Source organism: Mesoplodon mirus, assembly GCF_964341445.2.
Source record: "Mesoplodon mirus genome assembly, chromosome: 10".
NCBI lineage: Eukaryota > Metazoa > Chordata > Mammalia > Artiodactyla > Ziphiidae > Mesoplodon > Mesoplodon mirus.
This window is the reverse complement of record NC_138986.1, coordinates 16,193,910-16,214,903: the sequence shown is the minus strand read 5'-3', so window position 1 is coordinate 16,214,903 and position 20,994 is coordinate 16,193,910. Positions and strand designations below refer to the sequence as shown.

The 20,994-nt window shown below is 39.7% G+C and overlaps 1 protein-coding gene across 1 annotated transcript; it reads left to right on the top strand.

The window, feature by feature from the left end:
• Positions 1 to 1,541: 1,541 nt before the first annotated feature.
• On the top strand, positions 1,542 to 20,533 carry GINM1 (glycosylated integral membrane protein 1). The gene is made up of 8 exons (XM_082634237.1): positions 1,542 to 1,727; positions 6,181 to 6,240; positions 6,407 to 6,503; positions 12,202 to 12,353; positions 12,890 to 13,046; positions 13,553 to 13,686; positions 15,082 to 15,245; positions 19,810 to 20,533. Exons 1-8 carry the CDS (start codon positions 1,608 to 1,610, stop codon positions 19,919 to 19,921), a joined length of 996 nt encoding a protein of 331 aa, XP_082490363.1. The 5' UTR covers positions 1,542 to 1,607; the 3' UTR covers positions 19,922 to 20,533.
• The last annotated feature ends 461 nt before the right edge of the window (positions 20,534 to 20,994 follow it).

Here is a 20,994-nt window from a genome sequence, read left to right as displayed (position 1 = left end):
AAGCAATGGGATCAGTAGTTTTTGCTTTTTTTTTTTTTTTGCCACACAGTGCAGGCATGCAGGATTTGACTTACATATATCATGAAGTGATTATCACAATAAGTTTAATGAATATCCATCATCTCATATGTATACAAAATTAAAGAAATAGAAAAAAATTTTTTTCTTGTAATGAGACTCCTAGGATTTACTCTCTTAACAACTTTCGTATATAACATACAGCAGTGTTGCCTATATTTATCATGTTTTACATTACATCCCTAGTACTTATTTATCTTTTAACTTATTTATCTTATAACTGGATGTTGTACCTTTTAACTGCCTACATCCTATTCTCCCTCCCCCATCTCCCAGACTTTATTTTTCTTTTTTTAAAAAATCAATTTATTTTATTTATTTAATTTTGGCTGCGATGGGTCTTCGTTGCTGTGCGCATGCTTTCTCTAGTTGCAGCGAGCGGGGGCTACTCTTCGTTGCGGTGTGCAGGCTTCTCATTGTGGTGGTTTCTCTTGTTGCAGAGCACGGGCTCTAGGCACGCGGGCTTCAGTAGTTGTGGCCGTGGGCTTCAGTAGTTGTGGCTCACAGGCTCTAGAGCGCAGGCTCAATAGTTGTGGTGCACGGGCTTGGTTGCTCCGCGGCATGTGGGATCTTCCCGGACCAGGGCTCGAACCCATGTTCCCTGCATTGGCAGGCGGATTCTTAACCACTGTGTCACCAGGGAAGCTCCAGACTTTATTTTAAATGGGGTTTCTTTCATTTCATTTCATATTTGCTTTAGAGGGGTTTCATCAAAAAAAAATTTTTTTTAGTCTGAAAGAGGGAAGAAAATCTATCATCTTCAATTTATAGATTAATAAGCTCACTAGAAAAGTCCTGAGAGCCCAGGTGGCCTGGCTTCCAGTGGAGTGTTGTTCCCTCGCGTCTTCAGCGATCTGCTGAGTGTTGAACTTAATGCGGGGATGATCCTCAACTGGGTCACAGTAAATCACTGGGGAACTTTAAAAACTACCAGTGCCCAAGCAGCTGCCCAAAGTAAATCAGAAACTCAGGTGTCCCGGAAGATACCAAAATCAGTAATGTTTAAAAGTTCTCAGGCAATTACCAAGTGCAACAAAGGTGAGAAGTACCGATTTAATAAATCTGCCCCTCTAAACGTGATATACCTTATTTTCATGTACAACAGTGTTCTGATACATTACCACTATTTTCAATTTGTAGATATATGTAAATATATACACACAGAGACATACCTATGTACACATACAGTATATACTAATTCAAAAGTAATGGCAATGAAAATGTTTACACTTTTTTAGGTGAGGAAACTGTCTCCAAATTAGAGTGACGGTCTAATGACGAAATCAGACCTTCTGTTGACTTGATTCCGCCCCCGAACGTTGCTCCGCGGCCCGGAGGCCTAGACCTCCGCCGCTCTCGGAGCCTTCCGGGTCCCGCCCCCCCTCTCCCCACCCCCGCCCCACCCCCGCCCCGCCCCGCCCCGCCCCTCCAATCCCCTCCCCTCCGAAAGGACCCGCCCCTCGGGCCAGCTCGGCCCTCGCCTCCCAGCCGCCCCCGAACCCGCGCAGCCCGCCGCCGGCCTGTCCAAGATGGAGGGCGCTCCGCGGGCGCCGCTCGCCCTCCGGCTGCTCATCGTCGCGGCCCTGCCAGTCACCGGGTGGCTGACGACGGGCACCTTTGAGCCACCGCTGTTGCCCCGAGCCCCGAAGGTAGGGCACGGCGGACGCGGCTCTGCCGGGATCCTCGGGAGAAGCTGGGACCGGGGACGTGGGACTGCGGCGTCCCCATCGACGCCTCCCACCTCCGGCGGGCAGGCCGTGGGCTGGGGGCCGGGCCCCCAAAGCGAGAGTGGGGAGAAGCAGCCAAGGAAATGGAGGCGGCAGGGGATGGGGGAGGCGAGAGCGCAAAAGAGGCTCTTCTGTGTGAGGTTCAGCGCGGCGCAGCGAAACCGATTGTTGCGGCAGTCCAGGCAGTTGCAGTCCTGATGGGGGTGTGCCGTCGAAAGTAGCGGATCGCTAGTGATCTCAGCCTTTTGTAATGGCGCCTTCAGAGCCGGGCTCTGGGGCGAGGCAGTGTTGAAGTGCTGGGGAAATGTGGAAGTTGCTCAGTTGAGAGCGAGCGCGAGCGTTTCCGGGCCACCTGTCTGCCCCGGCCGGCGGCGGGAAGGAATGCCTTCCCCCGGCGTGCAGGTCTTCGGGCGCACGCCAGCCGGGTCGCTGGGCCGGAGAGGGAGGAGGCTGCAGGCCAGCGCTGACCCCGACGTCGTCCCTTTGGCGGGAGTTGTTAGAGGAGTGGATCTTCGAGCGCGGTGGAACCAGCCGCACCAGCATCCCCTGGGAACCTGGCAGAAACGCGCTAATCAGAAGCTCTAGGGTAGGGACCCAGCAGTCTGTTGCAGCAAGCCCTCCAGGTGATTCCGAGGTCGGCTCAAGTTTAGGGACCACTGCACGCTTGTCCTGAAGGGTGGCTGGTTCTTATTGCTGTGGCCGGGTGGAATTAACCAGTATTTGCCTTTCATTAATTCAATGTGTGGTAGGGAAGCGCCTGAAGACTTTAAAATGCGATTTTCCCAGAATGAAAGGAAACGACATAGGTGCGCCTTTTCTTACTATATCAAGACTTGAATGCTCAAAATTCAGGGGTGAATGACACCATAAATGTCACTTTTTTACTTTCAGTGTTTGAGAGTTATGACGTTACCCTTCCTGGGTAGAATAATAGCATATCTTAGTTTCAGTTCTCTTGGGACATTCCAAGAAGCCACAGCATCCCAAGCTCTAAGAACCACTTATATCTGAAGTATGTGGACCACAGTTGCAGCTGTTCAAAAATATGGATGTGAGATCAAGAGACCAAATAAAAATGAAATAATTCGTAGAGTTCTGGAAATAGAGACATTGTTTTCCCCTTTTCCAGATTTTAAAGATTCATCATAGTTATTTATGAACCCGAAAGACATTTGAGTCTGTTCCTATAATATGAAAAAAAATGCATTTAGGCTGCAAGCTGAAAATACACCACACCGTGGGGCTCTTAGTGAGTTCATCATTTCAGTTCTCCTTATGACTTCTTTCTACTCTTGGAAAGTCCAGATCTACACTCAGAATTTCATAGGTTAAATGAATGGTGTGCAACTAGAAGGAGAATCTCATTCCTTGGAAAGGTGTACATGGGAAACTGAGGCCTCTTGATCTAAAACTTTTTCAAAGTTTTATTGTGAAAAATTTCAAATGTACAGAACATTTGAAAGAATTTTACAGTGGTCATGCACATTTGATAGGAGCTGTCCAGTTGACCTTTGTGCAGTGATGGTGTATGTCTGCTCTCTCCGTTACAGTAGCCACTAGACTACTGTGGTTACTGAGTATTTGAAATGTGGCCAGTGTGATTGAGGAACTGAGTTTTTACAATGTTATTTAATTTTAATTAACTTAAATGTAAATAGCCACATGTGGTTAGTGGATACCATATTGAATAATGCCAACTTAGACTACCATTTATGTTTTACTATACTTGCTTTATCACACATCTGTTCATTTGTTCATCTTTGTATCCAGCCTGACCTAACTGTAAGAAAACTGGTTGAAGTCAGAAAAATTCTCCTTGTATCTCTTCAGTGACTCATATTTATTGTGTTATAAGCATTTTTCGGTTGTTGTTTTTTTTAATAAATTTATTTATTTATTTTTGGCTGCATTGGGTCTTCGTTGCTGAGCGCGGGCTTTCTCTTGTTGCGGTGAGCGGGGACTGCTCTTCGTTGCAGTGCACGGGCTTTGCATTGCAGTGGCTTCTCTTGTTGCGGAGCACGGGCTCTAGGCACGCGGGCTTCAGTAGTTGTGGCTCTCTGGCTCTAGAGCGCAGGCTCAGTAGTTGTGGTGCACGGGCTTAGTTGCTCCGCAGCATGTGGGATCTTCCCGGACCAGGGCTCGAACCCGTGTCCCCTGCATTGGCAGGCAGATTCTTAACCACTGCGACGCCAGGGAAGTCCCGCGTCTTATGTTTTGTTTACATATGTAGTTGTCAGAACTTGAGGTTACACAGATTGTGAAATTAAAAAAAATTGGGGGAAAATTTGTTACAAAGATGGTGAAATTAAAAAAAAATTACAGTACATTCTTCTAATATTTAAATGACTTGGTCACCAAAGAGAGGGAGGCATCCAGAGGACACTTATTTTCTTATATGTGTAAGTATTTCATGTATTTCCCTCAGACTTATTTTAAACCAGGTATCTATTACCTTTGTCCTTAGGAGGCCATTTTGTGTCTGATGGGCATTTGTGAGTGAAGGAATTAGAGGAGAATTGAAAATGAGTGGGGAGAAACTTCAGCTCTGCCATTCACTTTCTAAGCATACACTGCCCTGGCTGACAAGCCTGAACTTCCAGTTCAGTCAGAGGCTCTCAGGAAGAACAAGAAATATGCTGGCTCTGAACTTTGGGTCAGGAGGCACTAAGGGATGAGAGTTTCCCCTGATATGAAATCATTCAAGAGGATGAAAAGGAATTTAATTGAAGTTAGTTTTCTGGAAAATATAGTGTGCTATACAGTCTGTTAATTGTCTTTTACAAACCGCATATTTCTACTGGGCAAATGATGTATGTAAGTGCAATAAATTACTCACAATATAGTGTATGTTCTCTACTTGAAAGGCAGAAGCTATAAAAAGGTTTCTCAGAACACCATGAGTGGAGGGTTATCTCTGGGCTGTTAGAAGAACACTAGTCTACAGTTTTCAAACAGATCCTCTAGTTTGAAAAGAGGAATGAATTCTTGGCTGGAATTTGGGCATAAAACAATACAGCCACCAACTTGATGATTTATTGAATGTTAGTTTGTTCTAGAGATGAGTTCATTTGTTCTAGCCCACACTTAATTCTAGATAAGGGTGGGCCTGGAGAAAGCCAGGCTGGATCTGAGGAATCACTGGTCCTAAAGCTTCCTGGGCTCCTATGGGAGTCGGGAAGTGTACCAAAGTCATGCTGAATAAATGGTATGAATTTACATGTTAGAATCCTGTTCCTCAGGTTGTCCCAGGAATCAAGCCAATCTCATAAAATCACTCAGTCTTAGTCTCTCATTTGTTAGAAATACATAAAGTATTGGAGCTGCTCACAGTGCCAAGAAATACACTTGTATATTGGTTTGATGTTTAGAATAATTTTTGTCTTTTCAAAGTTAAGAATACCCTCACAAAAAAAGTATTTAAGAGGAGTCTTGTTTTCATTCTACAATAACAATGTCTGCCTGTGAATACATTTAGGAAAGAATTTGATTTACAGATAACAAATTATAGTTCCTGTGACCCTGATTACTTAGAATAATGCTTTCTTGTCTGTAGTAAGCATGTCATGAATAAACTTAAATATTTGAGTAGAGTGCTTTTGAGCAGACCTTGAGAGGCACTGAAACTGATTGTGCACTCAAAGTCCTTGTCCATGGGCACTAGGGGACACATGTAAGAAGGGTTAGAGAAACTTTGTATACGAAAACAATAGAGTTGGAAACATTTCAAATGTCCACTGATAGGGAACAGTTAAGTAAATCGGTAACAATTTGATGGCATATTACACAATGCTGTAAATAAATGTCTACAGCTGCATACATAACAATTTTAAATGAAAGAAGTTCCAGAAGAATACATTATAATATTATTCCACTCATATAAAGTTCAGGAACAGATAAAACTAAACAATGTGTTGTTTAGAGAGAGATAATACAGGCAGTTAAACTATAAAGAAAAGCAAGAAATATTAACATAGAAGACAATATAGGGATTCCTTCTGAGGGGCATGAGGGGAACGTGACAGAAAAGGTCATGCAGGGGACTTCTAAGGTGTGGATGACATTCTAGTTTTTAACCTAGGTAGTAAGTATGTGAGTGTTAATCTTTTCTTTTAAACTCTATATTGGCATTTTATATGCTCAGATATGTGATATATTTCATAATTAAGTGGAAAAGTATATAGTTTATAAAAAAATTGGAATTGTGAAGGGTATTTAAAAGGCTGTAAGGATGAAATTGATGAGTTTTTAAAAGTGTTCTTTTAATGTTGCCATAAGTGATCATACAATAAGTATAACTGAGGGGAGAAGAAAAAGAACTGACTTATTCTCAGTTTGTGAGACGCATACCTGCCCAATTTGTATATTTGTTTTGCAGGACAGCATCAGAATTAATGTAACTACCCTGAAAGATGATGGGGAGGTATCTAAAGAACAGGTTTGTCTCTTTCGGTTATGTTTATATTATATCACTTAGCTAAGTATCATGCAGCCTATTTTATTTTTTTATCTATATATCCAATTTAGTTAGATAATGTATTTTTGAAGAGTTTGTCATCATTTGTAAACCATTGGAATTAATGTATATGCTGCTTTATTTTAAGGTTGTTCTTAACATAACCTATGAGAGTGGACAGGTATATGTAAATGACTTCCCTGTAAATAGTGGTGTAACCCGAATAAGCTGTCAGACTTTGATAGGTAAGTACTGCTAAATTACTTCCGTAATTGTTCTGTTTTTAATAATACTAAATTAGTGAAACACAATTCTTTGATGTTATATATTTCCATTTCAAATTAATACTACACATCATTACTAGAGTATATAATAACACTTGTGTGTACTCTTTTCCTACTTTATATTGGTTATTTCTGGCATATTCACATTTTCTCTGTCATGAGATTGGCATTGCTTGGAACTTCATGTCTGGTAGGTTGATAACAATGTAAGAAGGTGCCTGGAGGTAGTAAATGGAGATTTACAAGCAAGAGACAAAATCTTCAGAGGAGCACTTATCACAGTTGTAAAAAATAAAGAGAAAAGTGAATTGTCTTTCTGATTCTTCCACCTTTATGTCCATATAGTGTTTTCCTTTTTAACCTTTTAAAATCTTGAGTTGTTTAAAGACAAGCAAATATGTTACATTGGAATGTGCCATTATTTGAATGAAATAAAGGATATGAAAAATGTGTACAGTATTCCTATAACCTGTTTTAATATATGCATTTGAGGCAATAAATGTTTCTCTGAGCAGTTGTATCCTATACTTAATTCATTATATATCGTTATTATCATTCCATTCATGGTGTTTTCTAATTATTTACTGTAATATTTCCTTATCCTGTGGGTCATTTTGAAGTATATTGCTTAATTTTCAAACATTTTGAGTTTTTTTTTTTTTTTTTTTTTTTACTGATTCCACCTCTATCATCAGAGATAGAATCTGTATAATTTTAACCCTTTGAAGTTAGAGACTTGCTGTATGGCTTAGCAGATGGTCAGTTTTAGTAAATGTTGCTTTCTTTGTTTACCTGAAAAAAAGTTAATTATGTAATTAGTTAGATATGAGGTTCTATATATGTCAGGTCAAATTTGTTAATCGTGTTCAATCCTTTATGGAATTACTGATTTTTTTGTTTATTTCTTTGCTTGCCCTATCAATTACTGAGAATGGTATGTTAAATCTCCACTATGTATATTTGTCTGTTCTTTCAGTTTTGTCAATTTTTGCTTTATATATTGTGACACAATATTACTAAATCCATACATATTTAGAGCTGTTATGTCTTCCTGGTGAATACACTCATTTATCATTATAATATGTCCTTATTTATCTCTAGTGATGTTCTTGCCTTAAAATCAGCTTTATCTGTATTATTTTACCAATAACTGCTTTTTGGCCAGGTATGGGGGAGGGACGTGGATTGCTTTGTGGTATCTTTCCATCTTCTTTGAGTCTTCCTGGGTCCTTATAATTGAGGTGAATGTCTTACAAGCAGCATATACTTGTGGTTTCTTTTTTTTTTAATCCAGGCTGTCAATCTGTCTTTAGTTGGAATTTTAATTTATTTACATTAATGTAATAACTGATATATTTGGATTTAGATCTTCTCTCTTAATTATTTGTTTCCTATTTGTGTCTCACCTGTTCTGTTTCTTTTTCTTCTCCTTTTTGCCCTCTTCTGGGTTATTTACTTTTTGTTTCATTGTTCCCCTCTATCTTGTTGGTTTTTATATTATTTTACTATTCTTTTAATGGTTACCCTTGAGATCAATTAACTAGTACTTTTATCATTTCCCAACCAATGTAGGACCCTTAGAACATGTAAAGTCCATTGATTCCCTTTATGCTTTTTTAAATTTTATTTTTATCTTTTTGGCTGCGCCACGTGGCTTGCAGGATCTTAGTTCCCCGACCAGGGATTGAACCCAGGCCACGGCAGTGAAAGCACTGAATCCTAACCACTGGACCGCCAGGGAACTCCCCCCTTTTTGCTTTTGTGTTGCTGTTGTCATGCATTTTAACTCTTTGGGTTCTTACACACTAAGCAACATAATTATACTTAATGGTTTTCCGTAGTCCAGTGTTCATTTATGTTCACCCTCACAGTTACCCTTTCCATTTGCTCTTCATTCCTTCCTGAATATCAGTGCTCCCCTCTGGGGTTATTTTCCCTCTGCCTAAAGAATTCCCTTTAGTATTTTTTTAGTGCATTTTGAGTGTCTGTTTGCGTGTTTATATTTTTACATGTTTTCTAGTGGTTCTCAGTGAGAGAGTTGGTGTACTACAAGCTGGATGGATTTCCTAGCTATGATGGATTATCATAGCTAGGAAAAGAAGTGCTGTTACTGGCTTGAATAATATTCCACTGATGCTGTATTTATTAGGAGTTTGACATGGAGTGCAATCTGGCTGCTTTATTTGTTATAGTCATCTTTCTAGTCATCCCAGTTGCACAGAGTTTATTTCCTTGAAAGCGGAAGTAAAAGCCTATCTTATCAGTTACAAGAATCTTTAAAACATTAAATGCAACTACAACAAAAAGTCTTCTATCCTTAATTCTTTAAAAAAATTTCTTCTTTATAGATATATTAGTTATACTGCTGTGTAACAATTTAACCCCCAAGTTAGTAGTCTTTGTCAGTATTACCTCCTAGTTCTCGCAGGTCAAGAATCTGAGCTTGGGGCTTCCCTGGTGGTGCAGTGGTTGAGAGTCTGCCTGCTAATGCAGGGGACGCGGGTTCGAGCCCTGGTCTGGGAAGATCCCACGTGCCGCGGAGCGACTGGGCCCGTGGGCCACGACTACTGAGCCTGCACGTCCGGAGCCTGTGCTCCGCAGCAGGGGAGGCCGTGATAGTGAGAGGCCCGCGCACCGCGATGAAGAGTGCCCCGCTTGCCGCAGCTAGAGAAAGCCCTCGCACAGAAATGAAGACACAACACAGCCAAAATAAATAAGTAAATTGATAAATTCCTACCCCCAACACCTTCAAAAAAAAAAAAAGATTAGCCCGTTTAAAAAAAAAAAAAAAAAAAAAAAAGAATCTGAGCTTGGCTTAGCTGGGTTCTCCGGCTCTGGCACGACTGGCAAGGCCCGCTTCCTAGCTCACTCACATGGTTGTGGACAGGATGTAGTTGCCTGTGAACTGTTGGATCGAGGCCTCCGTTCCTCACAAGATGTTAGCTGGAGGCCTCCCTCATTTCCATGCCACATGGCCTCTCTGTAGAGTATCTCCCAACATGGCAGCTGGCTTTATCAGTGAGAGGACGAGAGAGAGTGTCAGGGGGAGAGTACCGGCGAGACACAAGTCACAGTCTTTTATAATCGAATCACACAAGTGCCGTTCCAGCACTTTTGCTGTATTCCGTTTGTTAGAAACAAGTTACTAGGTCCAGCCCACACTCAGCAGGAGGCAGTTACACAGGGGCGTGAACGTCGGAAGGCAAGGGTCATTGAGAGCCATTTTGGAAAGCTGTCTACCTCAGTAGGGAAAGTCAGAATATGGAGGGCTTTTGTTGTTATTAGTTTTATTCTACAGCAGCAGTACCAGCTTTGGCGTCTGAAGAGTCCCTGCTTTGATGTATTTATATGACTGCATTTTCTCATGCATTGAATCTGTGTCCTAGTGCACTGGCCTTTGGGCATACAACTAGGCTGACGCGGAGCCCACTGTTCCATGAGGGAGGCTGATGGGTAAATAGTGAAAACACTGACATGGACCACGAGAGAAGGGAAGTCTTCCAGTTAGGAGCCTCAGAGGATGTGAGGGCAGTTAGGCAGACTAGAGAGAGGGCACACTGTAACAAGCCTGAAGAAAGAGGACCAGGCAGAGAACCACCAAAGAGGTCCCGGGGGTGCTGCTGAAGGCCTTTGCACAAGGAGACTGTATGATCAAAACCATGTCATGGTAAGATTAATCTGGTGCTGTTGTGTGAATGGTTTGAAGCGGGGAGGGATTACGGAAGGGGAGAATAGGTAAGTATCGTAATAGTAAGTAGCTAATGAACTAGACCTTGGGTGGGGAGGTAGGTGGAGACGGAAAGGACAAATATAAGAGATACTTTGGAAGATACAAAGGAAGCGACTGACTGGATACAGAGGATGAGGGTGAAGAAGTCAAAGGTAACCTAGTAATTCCTGTCCTTGGCAGGTTGGAGAAGGGTGGGTTTATTAACAGAAACAGAGAAGTCAAGGAAGAACAGGTTTGTGAACTTAGATTGAGACCAAGGCTTAGGCCACTTGTTTCTCAATAAAAATATCTGTACCTGTTTAAAAAATTACAAATGTTAGTCTATACCCCCCAGAGATTTTGATTCATTAAGATTAGAGTGAGGCTCTGGCATCTATACTGTTCCCAGGTGATTCTGATGCATAGTTAGGATTTAGAACCACTAGACCAGGTGTCTGAACATTATTGACAATTTATGATAGGATATTTACTTTAAATTATGTATTTATAATTCTGGGTGGAATCACTGATTCATAAAGGCTATAACAATAAACTTGATGCATTCTCTCAAAGAACTCAGCCTAGTTGAGGAGACAGGTTTCTAAACTAAGAGCTACACTACGAGAAAGTTAGTGCTTAAAAAAAAAAAGGCATGAACTCAGCATTGTAAGGATATGGTATCTAGAACTACACAAGTAGGAGTTTATTAAAAATGTATGGGAGGAGAGTGAATAATGGAGAGCATTCTATAACATTTTTTAAAATTTTATTTTATTTATTTATTTTTGGCTGTGTTGGGTCTTTGTTGCTGCGCGCGGGCTTTTCTCTAGTTGCGGCGAGTTGGGGAGCTCCTCTTCGTTGCGGTCCGCGGGCTTCGCACTGCGGTGGCTTCTCTTGTTGCGGAGCACGAGCTCTAGGCGCGCGGGCTTCAGGAGTTGTGGCTCGTGGGCTCTGGAGCGCAGGCTCAGTAGTTGTGGCGCACGGGCTTAGTTGCTCCGCAGCATGTAGGATCTTCCCGGACCAGGGATCGAACCCGTGTCCCCTGCATTGGCAGGCGGATTCTTAACCACTGCGCCACAAGGGAAGCCCATGGAGAGCGTTCTAGATCAAGGGAACAGCTGTACAAAGGCACAGCATCACTTTAAACAGCTGGATATGCATGCAGAATATCCATCTGGGTTCCTTTTTGGCAAGTAATTCTCAGGCAATAACATTTGAGGAACAGAAGCAAAATGCTTCTTTTGCGGCAGTTTCGTTGGTTTCTATTGGTTTATCTTTTTCTATCTCTTTCACTTTCTTGGCTTTATAAGCCAGCTGCAACTGCCACACCCCGTCACCGCCAGGGTGGGGCGGGGTTTCTCAGCTAGAGAGGAGCAGGGCGGGTAGCTGGTCCTACCCTGTCTCCATTAGTGGAGAGTCATTAAGGGCTCTCCCACCCTCTTCCCCATTCCTGACCTCTCCAGCAGTAACGAGTCTCTTACTGGAGACACGATTGAGAAAAAGCCTCAAGTGTCCTTACTGCTTGGGCCCCTTCTATCACTGGATTTTGTGAACGAATGAATGGATGGATGAACGTGCTCACTTTGCTGAAACATGGGATCGTCTGTGTCTTCCGGCCTGCTTTGTAAATAGTTAACGCCTTGTCGGTTCCTCATTGACAGTGTATATAAAAGATAGGAAGGATGTGGCTAGTGTGGAGTTCCGTACAAAACCTAAAGGCCATCAAGCATTTTCCCCTTTTCAACTGAGTATAAGGATTGTAAGGATTTGTCAAGTTGTCTTTGTTTTCCTAGATCTGAAGCATCAATATGAGGTCAGAGATGAAGAAAGGCAAAGATATTGGTATACAACTCTCTCGTTCCATGTAAATGTCATCAAAATAATCAAATGCAGTAACTGATTTGGTGGCAATTTTTGTTCAAAGCTGTCACTACTTTTTTTTTTTTATAGTGAAGAATGAAAATCTGGAAAATGTGGAGGAAAAAGGATATTCTGGAATTGTCAGTGTAAGGATTTTAGTTCATGAGTGGCCTATGACATCTGGTTCCAGTTTGCAACTAATTGTCGTTCAAGAAGAGGTAGTAGAGATTGATGGAAAACAAGTAAGACAGTATGTTACTAACTGAGAATTAAATTATAAAGATTCGCGCTCAGTGCTATGCATGTGTTCAGTTATTTTATTATTTATTTCTGACTTAATAAGGAAAAAAGTTACGTTAGTGTTGCGTGTATCCAATCACTCAGAATTTTTTACTTGTTTAGCATTTGAAGTCTTAATTTTAAAAAAGATCCTTTTCATACATGTTTATATCACTTTAAAATACTGTAAATATCATTAAACAGAGCAAGTAAGTGAAGAGATTGAATTTGGTTCGTAGCTCTGCTGCCGTTTCCTCTGGCTAAGTCTCTCTAAGTCAATGAAATGGAACTGAGAGCGAGCCTCTAATAGTGAGCACACAGGAGTGTGCTTAAAGTTGTAAATTAAATGCCTTAAAGTGGGGGGGAAAGAAAGAGGAATTGTGTGTGACTAGGACAAGGTTTTTAGTTTCAGAAATCAGGGAGGAAAATTCAGTTTTAGTTTCTTACCAGGTTGTGCCATTATTTAAAATAAAGAGTAATTGCTTATATTTTCTCATAGGCTCAACAGAAGGACGTTACTGAAATAGATATTTTAGTTAAGAATCAGGGAATACTCAGACATTCAAACTACACCCTGCCTTTGGAAGAAAGCATGCTGTACTCGATTTCCCGAGACAGTGACATTTTATTTACCCTTCCCAACCTCTCCAAAAAAGGTACTTTAAAATGCCATTATTTAAAGTGTTAAGGAAATTATTTCTTTAGTTGGTAACTTTTTAATCATAATTAATATGTTTCGAAGTAAGCTTCTCTTAAAAATGCTTTATAACATGTATTGCTTTATATATCCATTTGAGGACTTTGCAGAATGTGACCAGTGCTGATTACAGAGTGACATTTTGCTGTAATCATCTATCTACTCTTACTCTGGGTAATCATCACAAAATACATAATAAGAATGTCGTTCCTTTAAGTTCATTTAGAGGAGGAAGTATCCATTTCTCCCACTGAAACACAGAACTTTAAAAAATTTGACTTTCTATGTGACAGAATCATAACTGCTGTAGCTCCCTTTTAACTGTCTAAATTTGGGGTTCCTTTCTGGCATTTAAAGCTAAACAATCAAACGTTTGTTTTTCTCCCATGGAAAAATGTATGTTCTTGCTATGTATGTTCACCAGCATATGCCTAGCATTTTGGTAACCCGGCTCTTCCTCCTCAGGAGAAAGTGTTAGTTCATTGCAGACCACCAGCCAGTATCTTATCAGGAATGTTGAAACCACTGTAAATGAAGACGCTTTACCTGGCAAATTACCTGAAACTCCCCTCAGAGCAGAGCCTCCATCTTCGTATAAGGTAAATCACGCATTTGGGGTTCTCTTTATACGTACTACAAGCATTTATGGTTATGGTAAAGAAAATAAATATCATCATTTAAAATGAGGTGGAAACCATGAGGATTGGATCCATGGGATATTGTTAATAATGAACTCATCACTGTTTTAATGTGATATTTTTAGGTATTCCTGTCTTCCTTTTCAAGTTTCACTTAGTAATGTAGTCAGATAATGATGATTAAGGCATTCGATTTCATTTTGTTTGGGATCTTCCGTTCAGAGTCTTTCTCATGTCCCCATTTGTTTGTTTATTCTGTGACTTCTAAAACAAACACACATGCATGGTCCCCTCAGGACCGTGTGCAGTGACTAAGCACACTTGGTTAAGAGTGTACTTTCTGGAATCAGACTGCCTAGGTTTGAATCCTGCTTCTGCTACTCACTAGTTGTATCACCTTGGACAAGTTCCTAGCCTCTCTAACCTTTTCCTTTATCCGTACAGCAAAGGTCCGTAAAGTGATGCCTTTCTCATCAGGTTGTTGTGAGGACTGAAATAAGATGGGTGCAAATGTAAATACGCACTGGCACCTGTTAAGGACTTGTATATTCTTAGTGACACTATACTGCTGACTGGGAAGATATTCTGGGTTCAGACAGAGTATCCTGGAATCTCTCTGTTAGCTAGGCCCCTCCCTCGGAATAATTTACATTTAAATGGGCAGGATCTGTGGTTAGTCAAAATGGATTCCAGAGATGATTCTTTGAAGAGGTTCTCACTGAAGATTAGGACTGCTTACGTGGGGTCGCTGGAGAAATCCAGGTCACTTTGTGCTGCCTGAACTCTAGCGCCCTCACCGTCTGCCCCGTCTCCTTCAGAGCAAGGAAGCCCAAGAGCAGACTCTTCAAAGCCCATGCCATCAAAGCACACCTGAGTTTCTTCTGTCACTGTTTAAGTACAGAAATAGGTTTTGTGCACAGCGAATGCCCCGTCTGTTTCAGAAGCAACTGGTATGTTTGTCTCTCTCTCCTTCTCTTGTCCTCCAAATATTGGAAACACATAGTTGACAGGTCCATTCTATGTAAGTGGACTAGCCTTCTTGTCAATTAGCAGTTATTTTCACTTGGTTTACAGTTAGACGGCAGGGTAAATAATTGTAAAGTATAGCAACATTTCTGTGCCTGTTTTGCATAATTTTTAAAATTGTAAATAACTTTGAGGTACATTTAAAAATAAAATGCACCCACTTAAAATGTACAGTTAGGTAAGTTTTGACAAGTGTAGACACCCATGTAACCACCACCACAGTCAAGGTATATAATGTTATCATCACCCAAAACTAGAACATAATTTTTAAAGTTTCTTAGAGCTCAAATGAAACTTGCATATCTAATCAAAACCCTTTTTTTTTTAAAGGTGATGTGTCAGTGGATGGAAAAGTTCAGAAAAGATCTGTGCAGGTTCTGGTGTAGTGTTTTCCCAGTATTCTTTATGTTTTTGAATGTCATGGTGGTTGGAATTATAGGAGCAGTTATAGTAATAACCATCTTAAAGGTGCTTTTCCCAGTTTGTGAATACAAGTAAGTATTTCTTATTTTGGATCAATTTTAGTATTTTTAATGATTAAAAAGTAGTTGTATTTACTGTATTTCAGAGTGGAAAATATAAACATTAGGGAGGATAAGAGAAGTGGGAGGGAAAATAACATCTTTTTTTTCTAGCCCATCTTTCAACTTTAGCAAAATTAAAAGACATTTATTAGATACCTATTATGGTCAAGACACTTGTCTTGGGAATTCATATGTGGATAGGACAAACTCTGCTGTGTAAGAACTTCGTTTATTAGAGAGAGGAAGGAAACAAATCTCTATAATGGAAAATGGCAATGTGTATAATAAGAAAGAAATGAAACAAGAGGGCTTCACTATTTTCAACCCCAAAGTATCAATTTAAAATGAAGTAAATTTTTGAAGACTAACAGGATATTCACGGCAGCACTGCTTGTAACAAAAAACAAAAGCAAAAGAGGAAACCTCCAAACTGTTTATAGGTGGAGGTTGGTAGCTAACGGTTCACACATGCAGTGGGATTCTGCGTGGCTTATAAAAGGAAGAAGTCCAAGATGTATTAGATGGGGGAAAAGTTGTCCAATTTGGGTAAAAGTACGTGTATATGTATATAAATGCACAGAAGATTTCCAGAATGACAAGGGAGATGTTATGTCTAATAAGTGAGAATGAGAGCAGGAGTGGAGACACCTTCACTTTTTCCCCTTCTGTGCAGCTTGATTTTTTTTTTAACTGTAAGAAATTATTTTATAAATTTAAAAATGAATTTATTGTTGGCATTTTTACAAGTTAAATAACTAGTCATTTTAGTCGTCTTACTAGAAGTAAATCTCAATAGAGATGACAACAATTTTTTAAAAATTTTTATTTATTTTATTTTTGGCTGCGCTGTGTCTTCCTTGCTGCGTGCGAGCTTTTCTCTGGTTGCGGCGAGTGGGGACCACTCCTCATTGCGGTGCGCAGGTTTCTCATTGCAGTGGCTTCTCTTGTTGCAGAGCATGGGCTCTAGGCGCGCAGTCTTCAGTAGTTGTGGCACACGGGCTCAGTAGTTGTGGCTCACGGGCTCTAGAGCACAGGCTCAGTAGTTGTGGCACACGGGCTCAGTAGTTGTGGCTCACGGGCTCTAGAGCACAGGCTCAGTAGTTGTGGCACACGGGCTCAGTAGTTGTGGGGCACGGGCTTAGTTGCTCTGCGGCATGTGGGATCTTCCCGGACCAGGGATCGAACCCATGTCCCCTGCATTGACAGGCAGATTCTTAACCACTGTGCCACCAGGGAAGCCTGATGACCACAATTTTTGGCTTAGCTAAATTACATTGGACTATGTGGAGAAGACCATAGGATTTATTTATTTTTTTAAAAGACCCAATTTAAACATTTGCTTTTTTTCCACTTGCTTGTCAAGAGGTCTTCAAATTTTCCATTTCTTCATGTGTAACACGAACTAATGCCTCCCTTAGAGGATTGTTGGAGGTCAAAGTTGTAATACAAGCAGAGCAACTGAGAGTAAAGAAATATTAGTGCCCCTCCCACCTTTTAGTTTGTGTTTCCCCTGGAGAATTCCCATTTCCCATTTCTTTCTGATAATGAAAATTCTATAACTTAATAGTTTCTTCCTTTTTCCTTTGACTGCCAGGAAGCTCAGAACTTTTTTTAAATCTTTATTATGCAAAGCTACATAGAAAACAGTGTTGTAAATTTTTTAATTGTTCTTTTACCAAATGTTTTATTTATCATGGGCTCCTCTGTGTGAAAAAATGCAATGTAAAATTAAAAACCAAAATTTCAATATACTTTATCATTGGCAATTGTACTGAGGATTCTTTCTGGTAGTAGAAATTTTATCAATACAGAAGGTTATAAGTACCTTTTCACTTCCCTGTTCTTTAATTCTTGTATCTAGAGGTAGTAATTGTTAACTGTTTGGGTATGCATCTTTTATCCAAATTCTGTGTATTGATGTAATTGTATACTAGATACTTATAACTGTTTATCAATCTAGACTCTTAACTGTCCCACAAATTGTATTACTCACTTATAACAGAGGTTCCCAAACTTTCTTGGTTCATAGCACTCAGTGTACCAGGAATTTTTTCTTGGTGCCCTTACCTAGGCCAGAAAAAAAAGCGAAAGAAAAAATATTTTTTATTTCTTAACTTACTAATGGGATTGTGTACCTACAGGGCACTACACAATACTCATATCTTAGAATCAGATTGGACACTGCCACCCTCATTTCCCGTTCAACATTAGTTTTTTTTTACTGTATTTGCTTTTTATCACAATAACTGCCCCAAATCCAGCTTTGCAAAGATGAGACTTCATTGAAAAAAGAATGTGTAGTACAATCTAATGTTAAAATTGTGAACTACCCTCAAGCTAGCATTACACATGAAGTCTTGAATTTTATTTTTTAACTTTTTATTTTATATTGGAGTATAGCCGATTAACGATGTTGTGGTAGTTTCAGGTGCACAGCAAAGTGACTCAGCCATACATATACAGGTATCCATTCTCCCCCAGACTCCCCTCCCATCCAGGCTGCCACATAGCATTGAGCAGAGTTCCCTGTGCTATACAGTAGGTCCTTGTTGGTTATTCTTTTTAAATATAGCAGTGTGTACATGTCAATCCCAAACTCCCTAACTGTGTCTTCCCTCCACCCTTCCCCCACCCCGGTAACCATAAGTTCATTCTCTAAGTCTGTGAGTCCATTTCTGTTTTGTAAATACGTTCATTTGTATCATTTCTTTTTAGATTCTGCATATAAGCGATATCATATGATATTTCTCTTTCTCTGTCTGAAGAAGTCTTGAAAATTTTAAATATTCTGTAGCACCTCTGTGAGCCATGCCAGGGGTCTCAGTGCAGTTTGGTAACCATGGGCTTAAGATCTTTTCCTATCAATACATATATGGACTTACTCTTTTTATGGCTGCATAGTGTTTCACAGTATGGGTATGCCATAATATAACCATTCCTCCATTAGACATTTAGGTAATTTCCAATTTCATGTTACTTCCAATAATGCTCTAGTGTATATTCTTAAATGTTCATATATCTCTTTGCACATGTATATTTATGTAGGATAGAGTCCTAAAAGGTGAAATTACTGGGTCAGAGTACATGTATTTAACATCTTCTCAACACCTGATAGCAATCTTTTTTGCTTTCTATACTGTAGACAAAAATCTCATTTTAATTTCCATTTTCTTCTTACTACCATCTTTATTAGTCTAGGTCTAGCTAAGTCTAGCATCTTTGTGATGCTTAGCTGTATATATTTCTCCTGTGACATGCCTATTTAGAACCTTTGCCCATTTTTCAGTTGTATTGTCTTTTGTAATCATTAACATGTAGGACTCCTTTGTCTGTTATACATATATAATATGTATTGCAGATATATGTGTATTTTTAAATCCCAGACTATGATTTGTCTTTTGCTTTTATTTATGGTATTCCGTGTCATACAGAAATTTTAAATTTGGGGTCAGGGCAATTCATGTTTTCCCTTTATGGCTTCTGGGATTTAATTTTTTCTCAAATAGACCTTTTCCATCTTAAAAGTACATTGTTTTCCTAAAACTTAGTGTTTTTTTTTTTTTTTTGCGGCACGCGGGCCTCTCACTGTTGTGGCCTCTCCCACTGTGGAGCACAGGCTCCGGACGCGCAGGCTCAGCGGCCATAGCTCACGGGCCCAGCCGCTCCGCGGCATGTGGGATCTTCCCGGACCAGGGCACGAACCCGTGTCCCCGCATCGGCAGGCGGACTCTCAACCATTGCGCCACCAGGGAAGCCCCTTAAAACTTAGTTTTTACCATCACTTTTGTGTATTGTTTGAGCTAGTTGGTTTTGCTTCCCAGAGAGGCCATTGTTCTATTGCCCATTGACTTGGAATATTACCTTATTATGAACTAAATTCCCATATTTCTGGACTCTCTTCTTCCAGTGATCTAGTCTATTCCTGTGCCAGTAGCATGGTTTTAATTTAATAAATAGTGTTTTAATAAATTCTCTGCTAGCTGGTTAGGGCAACCGTCTCTTCTCTGCATTGTTCTTTTTTAAAAAAATGTTACAGCTATTCTTGCAGGTTCTCCCTTGTGAACTTCAGAATCAGCTTGTTCAGGTCTATAAACAACTAACTTCTGTTTACATTCTGATTAGGGTAATACTGAGCTTGCAATACAGGGTTTTGGATCCAATCCTAAGATTTCCCTGGTTAGGTACTTTAGTAACAGAAGGTGAAATGCTGTCTAAAGATCTAAGGTTGCATTCCACTGGAGTACTGGTTAGAAAGATGCTTGGGCCTAGTCTTTTTGCCCAACTTGTGCTAATCTAGGACTCTGTTTGCCTTGGAGATCTGTAACTTACCCTGTCATCTCCTACAGTACCAGGTAAAGAACTTCCTCTTATTCCTTTCTGTTCCCTCAATCAGTTTGGTTAAAGTGAACTTTGGACTTAGGATTTATATAACCATCATAAACTAAATGAAGCAAAATTACCTAGCCTCAGGTATATATTTAATTATAACCTCGAAGTAACCCTATCTTACTTTAATTTTAATTTTTTATTTCAGAGGAATTCTTCAGTTGGATAAAGTGAATGTTATGCCTGTGACAGCTGTCAGCTTATATCCAGATGGTACTGAGAAAACAGCAGAAAACCCTGAAGATAAAACATGTGTTTAATAAAACATGTGTTTAATACACCATCTCAAATCATGGACTCAGAATTAGTCTATTGGTTCAAATTTGCCACTCGAATATAATTTCCTTTAAATCATTAGGAATCAGTTTGTACAGTAAAGAAATTGCTAAACTCCTAAAACTGCCTAAAACTTGACCTTTAAAGTGATAGTTAAAGTTCACCTTATTAATGGGGCTGGCTGTTCAGATGGTGAGTTATTAAAGAAAATTTAAATGAAATGGAAGAGAAGACGTGAAGAAACTTTGAAACTACCAAAAAGAAAAAAAAAAAGGCAAGACAAAATGCCATGTGCCAATATTTTTCAAGGTGCCTTTGTTAATGAAATTATATACACTTAATTGCTATAATATATAAGACTTTATGAAAAGCACTTTATGAAATTCTAATTTAAAAGCTCAAGAACTTAACACTTATTTTTTTATTGAGTACAATGTGCCTTAATATTAAGTATGTGACTCAGTATGAAATCACTGAAGTATATCATGATTTAATTGTATCCTGTACCAAGACTACTTACCTTGAATGAACCAGGATTTTAAAATAGTGACATGTTCTCACTCTAAAAATAAAGTTTTTTGAAGAAAAAAGTACAATCTTTTTGGAATAAAAACTTTGCCCATGTGAGAGTTACTTGTATATAATAGCTGCTTTCACATAACACTGGCTGAAACCAAGGCTCACATCAGTTAATGAGTCCATCAGTGTCATGGAATTACAACGTGCCTTTGCTCTTGTGGTTCTAAGTATAATCTTATTTACCCTACAATAGTGTTTAACCATCACCCAAATTGACGTATATTTTACAATGTGATCTAGGACATATAATACTTATTAAAATTCTTCTTTTGATTGCAACCCATCATTTAAAACACATTATTCAAAAAAGAAATGACTGTTTTTTAAGACCAACCACCTTAGATTTTGGCTAAATAGAAGTATGTGTGGAGGAAAGATGAAGGTAGTAAAGGAGTGATGTTTCATTCTGTTTTTTTTTTTTAATATATATTTATTTTTGGCTGTGTTGGGTCTTCGTTGCTGCGTGCAGCCTTTCTCT

Bases quoted from the DNA above. Each gene is read 5' to 3' on its own strand.
- GINM1 (XM_082634237.1), top strand. From the start codon at position 1,608: ATGGAGGGCGCTCCGCGGGCGCCGCTCGCCCTCCGGCTGCTCATCGTC. The intron at 1,728-6,180 runs GTAGGGCACGGC...TTTGTTTTGCAG, and splicing joins TGTTGCCCCGAGCCCCGAAG to GACAGCATCAGAATTAATGT. The intron at 15,246-19,809 runs GTAAGTATTTCT...TTTTTATTTCAG, and splicing joins TTCCCAGTTTGTGAATACAA to AGGAATTCTTCAGTTGGATA.